Source organism: Nelumbo lutea, chromosome 3 (genome assembly GCF_056320005.1).
Source record: "Nelumbo lutea isolate HS-2025 chromosome 3, American lotus-T2T, whole genome shotgun sequence".
Taxonomy (NCBI): domain Eukaryota; kingdom Viridiplantae; phylum Streptophyta; class Magnoliopsida; order Proteales; family Nelumbonaceae; genus Nelumbo; species Nelumbo lutea.
Genome location: NC_142686.1, coordinates 30,001,379 through 30,012,870, shown reverse-complemented (window position 1 = coordinate 30,012,870; position 11,492 = coordinate 30,001,379). Strand labels below are relative to the sequence as shown.

Here is an 11,492-nt window from a genome sequence, read left to right as displayed (position 1 = left end):
AAAATATATTTTTATTGATATAAGACCCAAAAGTTGCGCTTATTGCATGTTTTCCCTCCATGCATGTTTTCCCTTGTTTCTTTCTTCTTTAACCAGCTATATTGCGTTAAACCACACATCATGGACATTGTCAGTCCAGGTGCATTTTCATCCAGTACAATTTATTAGGGAAAAAAAAGGCTGTGCCTCAGTACATCTAAGTACAATACATTGGCTCCAACTTCATCTATAGCACTATCAACTAGTTTGTGCAACTAGCAGTCTTACCTGTACATGATTGTAGGCTATGTAGCTAGGCAAAAAAAAAAAAACATATGTATGTGAATATGTGCCTAAAGTTGTTTCACTGTCCAACATGTGCATGGTCAAAGCTGACAAACATCTCTAGGATAGTCCAAATTACTATCATACTGAATTACTTGTCTCAGGGACTGCACTGCAACTCTGGAAGTCCAGAAAGCAATAGGCCAAACATCATCATATTAAATCTTTGCTTTTTTGAGTTTCTCGTTTTGTCTTATCCTTTAACATCAAGTCTGTGGTTGCTCCACCAAATTAGAAATCACTTACACCGTTTACTTTGACGGTTTGACTCGCCTGCACATTTTATTGCCGTCCACTTCTGAGCGCAGTAGAGTTTCTCATTATTGGTTAGTACATCGCAGTTCCGCTTCAGAAGACCAAGTTGCAACCAAGTGCATTAGCTTAACCAAGAATTCTAATCTTGAAAGTTGAAACCAAAGAATAGTAAATAAATAAAGCAAAGAAATACAGACATTACTCTGAAAAGTTACATGTTTCACAGATTGAAATAATAGAAACGCCTCAACACCAGAAGCAGAAAAGAATTCTCCAACTCATTTATGGAGCGCCAACTTCAAATAGACAGATGCCAGGAGCTAGAGCTACTGATCTCACACGTTAAAAGCATCATTTTCTACTGTCCATACTTGCCCCCCAACAACAGGTAATGCAACGTTGCAACCTTATACGGTGATACAGGTCCAGTAAGATAGGATTCCACACCCATCATTTTCTTCTGTCCATACTTGCCCCCCAACAGCAGGTAATGCAACGTTGCAACCTTATACGGTGATACAGGTACAGTAAGGTAGGATTCCACACCCATCAAACCTGTAGCGTCTAAGCCTGGATCTGATGGTCCCCTATTTTTGCTGTATCATTGCTGGATTCCCAATAAATGCAGACCATTGTATTAACATTTACACACGTTAATGACTCACCCATGTTCATGATTCCCTCGTTCATGGAAAATACATAGAACAACCTTTCCATAACCTCTGCATTTATATGGTCGGAGCCCGGAGGACAAGTGCAATCCTATTGTTGGAAATCAAGCAATGGATCAAGCTAACAAGTAACTGGTGATCTCCTGTCATGAAGCCATTATAACACAATCAGATATCCTAATGAATAGACAAGCTATTGTTTATAATATGCCCTTCCCAACAGCTAGCGATAGCCTGTAAAATTACTACCACCAATTCATTGGGAAGAAAAATAACACAACCATGAAAACTCTGATCTCTTGATCTGATTACAAGAATATTCACAACCCTGAAGCAACAACAATCTCACACTAACTGCAAATTACAAATATAAAAGGAAAAGAAGAAAACCCCAATAACCTATACACAACCACACAAACACTGTTTCTCAATGTAAACCTGACAAAAGGTTAGTCGACTTCAACATCCTTTGCTACTTGCGAGTACAGGGACAGTCAAGTCAGAACAGACCAACTTCCTCCACTAATTTTTCATTTTTCTTCTCTCAAACTAAATGACTGAAAAGTCAACGGAGTGCTGGTTGTAATCTTAGAATCAATCATGAAAGACAAAATAAAAAGGAAAAAAAGGAGCGAATCAGGAATAAGGCCTACTCCATAATGCTTGGCTCGGCACTATTATTGGATATTGCGCATCAGCCCACTTCGTGGTATGTTTCTGCACAAATCAACTATTTATTAACCACACGGCAAAAACTCCATAATAATGATATATAAGAAAACAAGTAAACAATCTCAAAACAGCATTTCCTACTTGTTGTCCATCCAAAAAAACAAGGGAGACATTACCAATGGGTTAGAGAGAAAAAGAGAGAGGAAGTCATCTGGCTATGATACAACCAATAGATTCTTTTAGATCTTTAATGACAATAACCAGATTATTCCAACCATCCAATCAATAGAACATTTTCAGACTGTTGTCAATGATTCCGTGTGACTCAAAGTGCTTGAATCACTCAACAATTCAAGCATATGAAATTCTAAATGCAGTCGTCTATCTCCTAGTTGCATTACTTCAAGTAGCTAGTGTGATGTTATATATTTTGTGTTCCATGCAAGGAGGGGCTTATGATAGTGCCACCAACTCAAATTTTTGGCCCATATATAGGGATGCAACTTGGGACCGCCTAACCTGACCCAACCCGAGCCACTGTACAAGTGAGCTTGAGTTCTCAGGCTCCAAACTAGGCCTAAGCCAGAAAATTCGGGTTGGGTTTAGGTTGAGGCCTCATGTAGTCCAAGCCTGCCCAACATTGTATGATGGCTCTTCAACAAGGTTCAGCACTTGGCCCTTATTTATTTGCACTAGTCATAGATTAATTGATTAAACATATTCAAGAGGAGGTCCCATGGTTAGATCTGTTCGTGGGTTGGGCTCAGGCTTAGCTTTTGTCAAATTTTGAATGAACCCGGCCCAAAGCCTGGCCCATGAACAAGTCCGTCTACCCATAGTGCATGTTATTTGCTAATGAGAATGTTTTACTTGATGAAATTATGGATTAACTGAAAATTTTACAGACAAATACCTTTGAAACAAGAAACTGAATATATAATATCTAAACCTAATAATAATAGGAGCGCAGATCAGGGTAACTTAAGATCAATGTTTTAAAATGCGGAGGCATGATGCGAGGTGTTCCACTACCTGGAGGCCTGAGGCATAGTTAAGAATGTAAGAGGCATAAGCCTCCTTGACAGAGAGGAGGGGAAGGAGGAGGAAGGAGGATCTCATTTTTCTTTTCTTTTTTAATAATAAAAATAAAAGTTTGACCTCAGCTTAACTGGGTTGGGTCAGGTCGGGCTTGGGTTGGGCTCTGCCCAAGTTTCACTCTTGCAGTCCTTAAGCTAAAGCTACAGAAGGTTGCAAAATCTGACAAATGCTTCTCTTGTTGGATGGAGTTCAATTAATGGTACAGGTTTTTGTAGGTAAAGTAAAACATGCCACTTCAAATGACTGCTCTTTGGAAGGTTTGTCAACACATGGTCTGACCCATGGTGTAGTTGATTGACAGCTGGTGACAGGACAGGGGAACTGTGATGATTTTGGTGCTAGATGAAAACTCTCTAGTGATGAAAGCTCTTATAGCTCATTCTTTGATAAAGGATTTGGCTGTAGTTGTTAAACCATGGAGGATATATTCATGTTGGTGATCCCACTCAATATAGACACTAATACTGATCAAAAGTTTTTCATTTGCAGACACAATTCACGATTTCCAGACTAGGAAGAGTACAAGAAATCATGTGAAAAATATACATGGGAATGATTTTTTTTCATTAATAATTCTCTTAATGCGTAGAAGAGAGAATGTTGTTTTCCCCTCTCTTTCTTAAGAACTTAAAAACACCAATCGACATCAGAAAATGCTTTAAACCAATAAAAAATATAGAAATGTTTTATAGTGAAAAGGTTTCCAGACAAGCAGGACTAGGACAGAAGATATGGGGACAAGTGTGCATAAAGTTCCTACACTTTCTGTGTCTTACTTTGGGTGCTTTTGTTAGACATCCTACTTCTGGTTTTCCTCCTTCTCAATGTCAACATCACTACTGTATTTTGAATTGTTGATTTCATGTCCCAGGTCTTTGATTCACTTTTTGATTTATGGGTGGCACAGGAACTGAGAATCACCTGATTGATGTTAGTTACCTGTTCAATTTTGTCTTTTATCTATAAAAAAAAAATCTCTTTTCTTTTTCCTTGTTCTTTTAATACTATATTAAGTCATCTGATGACTTCTTTTTCAGAATATAAAGTCATTTCAGTGTTTTGAGGCACACATGTCTAGGTCCAAAGCTGAGGTGCATTTGAAGGCATGCGCCTTGGATACTTCAACCCAGACACAGGTGTGGGTGCACACCTTCTATGAACTTATCTTTTTTCTTATGCTTTTACACCTTCATATTGGTTTTCTAACTTCTAAATTACATTTTATTGGTGCTTGTGCACTAGTAATAATCTACTAACTTAAAAAAAAAAAAAAAAAAAAAAAAAAAAAAAAAAAAAAAAAAAAAAAGAATGAAGACCTTTTGAATACCTGAAGCCCTAGTTGTCATGGATAGGATAGGATCTCAAATAGCAAAAAAGTATAGTAGAGACAGAACAATACAACTGAACCTCATCTCTAATCACTCACCCTAAAATAGAATGAACTATGACCAAAATCATAAAACCAATCTCTTCATATGTATGGGAAGGGAAGGGATGCAACTTGAGCGGTTGGGGTGGGTTGATGGTTAACCCAGGCACAATCCAAGCTTAACCCAACAAAACTCGAGACCGCTTGGGCTCAGGCAGGGGTTGGTCATGTGGGGGGGAGTTGGTTGGTTGGTTTGAAGGTATTATTTTAATATGTTTTATATATTTGTTCTTTTATTGGGCTCTGAAGCCCGACTTAGGAGTCAAATGGATTGAAAAGGTGCACAAACGTCATTAATGAATACATATACATGTATTCTGTACATATAAATATATAAATGTGCATTTTTACATGTTTGTGCATGGGTGTGAGTGTTAGATAATCATATGCATATTGTCGTCATCATCACCACCACAGCCTTTAACTGTATGGGGTCAGCTATAATCATATGCATATTGTCATCATCACCATCACCACCACAGCCTTTAACTTATGGGGTCAGCTATACAAATCCTGTTTTGCCATTCCATTTTGTTTAAAGCCATATCCATTGTTAAATTATTAGCACTTAAATCATTTCTTACTGCTTTGACTCATGTCCTTTTCGATCTACCCTGACCCCCCCCTTCTAGCTCCTTAAACTTGCAACAGATAACTTCTTATGAGTGCTGTTGAAGGTTATGCACGTGGACAAACCATCTTAGTCTACTTTCTCTTATGTTATCACCAATTGGAGCTACTCCTAGGTTCCTTTGTAATTTTATTTATGATCCTATCCTTTCTAGTTTTTCCACTCATCCATCTCAACATATGCATTTCTGCCATGCTTTTTTTTTACATGTTTTCTGACCACCCAACACTCTGCTCCATAGTCCATACAACATAGCTGGCCTTACAACTGTTTTATAAATTTTCTTTTTGATCTAAGTGGTATTCTCCTATTGCATAAGACTCCAGATGCATCCCTCCTCCATTTTGCCCATCTTGCTCTAGTTCTTTGGCAATATCATTCTCATCCCTCCCTTGTTATGAGTTATCAAACCAAGATACTGGAAAAAGGTTACATTGATTTATCTCATGGTCTCCAAATCAAGCAAGGTGCCCTCTAAACACCCTAAGGTGCATGCTGGAAGAGTTGATGCTTCTGAGGTGCGTATATGCGTTAAACGAAGAAAAAGGAAAGAGAAGAAAAGAAAAGAAAAAGAAAAGAAAATGAAAGGAATGAAAGAAAAAGTGTGTTTCTTCCTCATGCCTCCAGGTAGTAGAATGCCCTCATATCATGCTTCCGTGTTTTAAAAACATTGCTCTGGAGTTCTGCAAATAATTTTCCTGAGTGATGGCTCCAGAATATATTGCAATTACTACTCCACCATGATTTCTAAAATGACTCATCCAACACCTGATATTCCTGGGTTGCCCAAGCTGCACCCATCAAAGTTCAGTTTCATAATGCTCTCTGGAGGTGGGGACCAAGTGACAAATTCCAAGTAAAATATATTTAGAAAATAAATCACATGGATCAAGTTATATGAAAATGGATGAATTAAAAATACCATTAAAACATTGTATTTAGATACTCTCTATGATGAATAAAAGGGCGATACACATATCACAATACTAAGACAGAGAAAGTAGTTACAGTAATTCAGAAAACTTTACTACAAGTACCTTCCAGGAAGCAGCTGAGAACTATTTACAGAGCCCTTGGAACTACCAAGTCGTTTAGCCCTATTATCGTGTTCTTTTTCAACACGCATTGCAGCTACTTCCTTCTCCATTGCAGCCACTTCCCTTCTCATCTTCTTTGCCTCCACCTCCATCGCTTTGGTCAATGTGTCTACCTTCTTTGCTAACATCTGCACAACAAGAAGTTGCAACCAATAGATAAACATGAAGGTTAAGCAAATACATACACACATACATGAAGGTTAAGTAAATGCAACCAATAGCAGAAGAATATTAACCTCAATTGCATCATCCTTGTCTTTAAGGCTTTGATCTTTTTCGTGGCAGGCTTTCCTCAAAGAAATGACCTCTTTCTGTAACAAGTCATATAATAATCCAGATACACTATCTTCTGTTTCAACTGTTGGTGGAAACTCATTGGGCTTTTCATCTACATTCCCTTTCCAATCACCAACTGCCCCACTATCTCTGTTAGTTCCATCAGAAGATTTGTTTAGTGAATAGTTACAACCTGCTCCATTTAAGAGGACTTTCCCCCTGTCTAATGATCTCGTTCCTCCATCAAATGACTTTGATGTTCCTTTGGCATGCTTCAACAATGCACTGGTACCAGAAGAAAATGAAGATCTCAATTGAGAGGATGGCATTCTCTTGGATAAAAAACCATTGGAGGTCAATTTTGAGAAGTTATCAGCTCCACTCAAGGATTGGCGACGTGAAGGCCCATTGCTCACACTTCTCCCTTCTGAACTAGTGCGACTACCACTATTTGAAGGTGCTCTCAAGCTCTCCTCTAGTACTTTCAGGCGTAAGTGATATTTTTCCTGCTCAGTACAGGAAAACATGTTTCAAATTTTGTCAAACCAGTTGAAAAGAGGCTAATGAGGAAATGCAAATAAGGCTGCATAACCAAATCATACTTTCAACTGTGCTTCAGATTTTGCAGTTCGTTCAGTTATGGCAAGTTTATCGCGAAGTTGCTGCATTTCCCCCTGCAGTTTTAGATAATAATAGATAACCATCAAAACTAAAGAAACCATACAAAACTGTTGGAAATAGGATAGAAAGAACATCTAAAACATGAACTAAAATGATAAAAATAAATCAATACAACAACACATACTTGCAAGAACCTCCGTTCTTCAAGCCATTGTTTTACAGGCATCACTTTGTCATTGGCATCTTTCCATTCATTTGCTACAACCACTGCAACCCTATTTGCTGTGACCTTTGCACGGGCCAGTTCCCTATCAAGAGTTTTCCTCTCCTCCTGTAGAACATAAAAATGATTTACTCATAAGTCATAATTGGAGATGCCTTACAGAGCACATACACCACAGGAATAAATATTGAAATCTTAAGTAGATCTGTATGCTGCACATTCATATTGGAAACATGCACATTACATTCATCTCCTGGACTTTCCGTTGGTAATCCCTCACAGCATTTGCAGCTGCACCACCAGCAAGAACAGCTTCCTCTAGCTCCCTTACAGTTTGGCTGAGCTTTTCAACCTCTGCAACCTTTTGGCGATGCATTTTGTCCAAAATCTTATTTTCTTCCTAATATATGCCATAAAAATATTTACAAAATTACAAATTACATGATGAGTGTTAGATTAGATTAACAAAACAAATATCTGGTCAAGATCAAATAAATTTGAAGAACACAGAACATATATGATCCTACATACCTGGCAGATTTCAATCTGTTTCATCAACTCTTGGTTCTTATTTTGGAGATCATCTACCATAGAGGCCTTTGCCAGAGCAACCTGCACAGTTCTCTCTGCTTCAAGCAAAGCTGCTTCTTTTGATTTGGTAAGGCGATCTAATGCCTTATTGTCATCCTGCAGCTTAGTGACCTGAAGAGAAATGGTGAAGTTATAGGTGACAGATCAGTGTACATATATCAGAAGTTCCATTTCCATGATGATATTGCAGTATGTCAAACAAAAAGATCAACTACCTCCTGTCGAGCAAGCTTCAGCTCAGCCTCAAGTGGCGCAAGAATGGCTTCAATTGGTGGCATGTCATCATCTTTTTGAGCAGCATGGACCCTTCGGAGGGTGGCTTCTGCTGCAAACTGAGCAGCCATGGAAGCCTTTTTCTCATCATTGATTTTCTTAATTTCAAGATTCTGCACATGGAATTTCACTAATCATCCAGCCAGCCAGGGTTGCAACATCAAAGAAAGAGTAGATGATGATGATGATGACAGTAGTAAGAGTTTTAAGTGTAACAGTAAAACCTTGCTTTCTAGAAGGGATTCAGTTAGCTTGAGTTTTGCCTCCACCTTTGACAATTCTTCAGTGAGCTAACAAAATTAACAAAAAATGGCAAAACAAAGTCAGTACACATCCACATGTTGAACACAACAAGGGAACAGCTATTCGTAGCATAGTTGGAAGGAGACTTGAAATCCAGGCAATGATCAATCTAATTGCATTAATGGGTTTTGATGTGAATAACAGGGAAAGCATGGTGAAAGAAGTCAGTACTCATTCTAATGGCATGCTAAGATTGCCCAAGCATTATCATCATCAGCCAAGCCTTATCCAAACTAAATGGAGTCGGTTACATGAATCCTGCTCCACCATTCTCTTTTGTTTAATGCCATATCCATTGTTAAAATATTGGGACTTAAATCATTTCTTACCACTTCTACCCATGTCCTTTTGGGTGTACCCCTAGCCCTTCTAGCCTCTTCAACTTGCAGCACATCAATTGTAATCCTATCCTTTATAGTTTTTCCACCATCTCAACATACACATTTCTGCTACAGTCATTTTTTGGACATGGCATTTCTTGACTGCAAACTGCCCAACACTCTGCTCCACACAGCATAGCTTACCTTACAACTGTTTTATAGATTTTTCCTTTTAATCTAAATACAGTTCCCCTATCATGAGATGCACCCATCCATCTTGCCCATATTTCTCTAATTCTATGAGTGACATCCTCCTCTATCTCTCCCTTGTTATGAATTGTCAAACCAAGGTACTAGTAAAGGTCATACTGAGTTATCTTATTTCTTGGTCTCCAATCCTAAGTGTACCTGGTTTGTAATCATATTATTATTAAATTTACATATCATATATCCTGTGCTAGTTCTACTTATTTTAAATTTGACCAAACTTGAAAGCATGCCCACATCGTGGATTATGATAAATATAAAGCCTTCAACTACATTTATATGAACTCTCAAAAGATTGATAATTGATAACGAGAAATTCTTTCATTTTATTATTACTTTTTTTTTCCTTTTGCTGGAAAGAGAAGGAAATTGTAAGTATAAAACTTGTACATAATGAGACTAAAATGCATCAATAATAATAATACAAGGGACTCAACGGCATGAAATATAAGAAATTGATCCTAAAAAAACATCGAACAGCTTAGCCCAAAATTGGAAACCATCGAAATGGAATTAGTTAAAATTAACCAGTTAAAATATGTAAACTTAAAAATTATTGTGGAACAAGAATAAGGAAAATAATGCATTGATTCCTTCAGAGAAATAACACCCAAAAGCATCAGTTAGTACACTATGCATGAAAGGAAAAGGGAAAATGGGGGCATCCCCGTCACAACATTTCAAAAACAAAATTACTTATAATAATAGTAATCCATTAGAAAGTAGAAATCTGAAATCACACATCAAAATAACTTTTATATTTCAAACTAGAATTAGAAGTGAAAGATAATAAGTTGGATGATACTGAAGATAAAAACTTCGAATAAATCAAAATATTTGAGTCCAGGTAGCACTCCAAGTATAAGCTGATAAATAGAGATAATAAATAAAGATAATAAAAACTAAAAAAATACAGATGGAGCGCAAGTATTTAAGCAAAAAAAAAATGAAGAAAAAAAAGAAAACAGAAATGACCTCTTCAACGGCCTTTTCTCTCTGGCGTTCCGACAATTTCAATGCCTTGATCTCTGCCTGAGCTTCCCCTAATTCTCGATCTTTGTCTGCAAAAACCAAGCAAAAAACGCCACATTCAACATGAAAACCCCATAAACACACACATCACTCTCAAAACCCTTCCAAATCTCCCAAATATAACCGGATCAAATCGCATTCCCACCTCTAACTTCATTCTCCAACCGATTGAGCTCAACCTTCACCGGATCCGACCCGTGCAACAGATTTATGAACTCATCCGCGTCCAAACTCGGCCTCACCGACGTCCGCCTCCTCGACGTCTTCCCTTCCTTAAACGATCCCGAAACCGTCAATGGCGGCGTCGGCACCGTCGCCAGCGTTACCTCATTCCCCGCCGAACGCGCATTTCCTCCCCCGCCGCCGCTCCCGCTGCAACTCACCTCCGCTGCTGGTGTAACCGGTGAAACACCCTCCCCACAGCCCGTAACATCGGCCATCACGGATCTCGCGCTCTCACATTCGAATGACACAGTATCCCCAAATCTTCAGCTTCTCCGCTTCCAATTCTAGGGCTTCCTTGCACTATCTATTCCTTCCGACGTCTTCAAGGGTTTCCAACTCTACAGAGAGAGAGAAAGAGGGATAGTCGTTCCGTTTTTTTCTTTTTTGTTTCTCCCTATTCTCTTCAACGGACAATATAAGAACAGGAGCTTTTCAGAGAGGAGAGAGAGGAATAATTTTGTTTTTCTCTGTTTCTCTCTCCAAGTTACTGTTTCAAATCCGCTTCGTGTCTCTCTCTACTGTTACTAGAGAGAGAGTAGCTGTTGGATTAAAAAATTGCCTGGAAGCAGAGACGCTTTGCTGTTAAGCAGAGAGCATTGCGGGGACGTGTATCGAAAAGGTAATCAAGCGGCAGACTGGCTATAACCCCTTCGATTTTCTATCAAAAAAAGAGAGCATTGCGTGAGAAGTCCCTACTCCAGTGTATTTAGTAGCTTAATTATTTATTAATCGCTGTTATTAGTGTAAGAAGGGTGCGTAATGCGCGAATCCTATGCACATGGGGAGGAGGTGAAGCGTAAGCGTAACACGCACGAGTGCGCGTGGTGACACGTAAAGCTCTCGCCTCTCGTCGTTTTACTTTTCCTTGTCCAAACTCCAAAGAGTCGTTGCGAGTCTTTGGGTAGAGGACTTTGGACAAGACGACGCATAGAACGGTCGGGGGCTAATAGCTCGCCACGTAGGAGAGCGCCGGATCTGAGAGTTGCCCTGTACCATTGATTTGATGAATTTTACCCATCTCGTCTTGTCCACTGAAATTGTACTTTCAGGGATGGAGCTCTATAACTATATAGGATTTGTGTCTGGTACTGTTTTGAAAATTGGGCCAGACATAGCGGTTGAACCGGGATAAGACCGTTGTCCGGTTCGATGTAATTTGGGAAAACCAATTTCAACTCTCGAAT

The 11,492-nt window shown here is 38.7% G+C and overlaps 1 protein-coding gene across 2 annotated transcripts; it reads right to left on the bottom strand.

The window, feature by feature from the left end:
- Positions 1-700: 700 nt before the first annotated feature.
- On the bottom strand, positions 701-10,984 carry LOC148863961 (microtubule-associated protein 70-1-like). 2 transcript variants are annotated; one of them, XM_088979266.1, is made up of 12 exons: positions 10,229-10,945; positions 10,027-10,112; positions 8,386-8,451; positions 8,104-8,274; positions 7,829-7,999; positions 7,542-7,697; positions 7,259-7,405; positions 7,056-7,127; positions 6,414-6,959; positions 6,118-6,305; positions 1,904-1,967; positions 701-1,393 (listed from the first exon to the last, which is right to left on the bottom strand). In XM_088979266.1, exons 1-11 carry the CDS (start codon positions 10,521-10,523, stop codon positions 1,928-1,930), a joined length of 1,938 nt encoding a protein of 645 aa, XP_088835392.1. In that variant the 5' UTR covers positions 10,524-10,945; the 3' UTR covers positions 701-1,393; positions 1,904-1,927. The 2 variants fall into 2 exon arrangements, with proteins under 2 accessions (XP_088835392.1, XP_088835391.1); XM_088979265.1 differs by lacking the exon at positions 701-1,393 and having other exon boundaries at positions 1,426-1,967; positions 10,229-10,984.
- Positions 10,985-11,492: the final 508 nt, after the last annotated feature.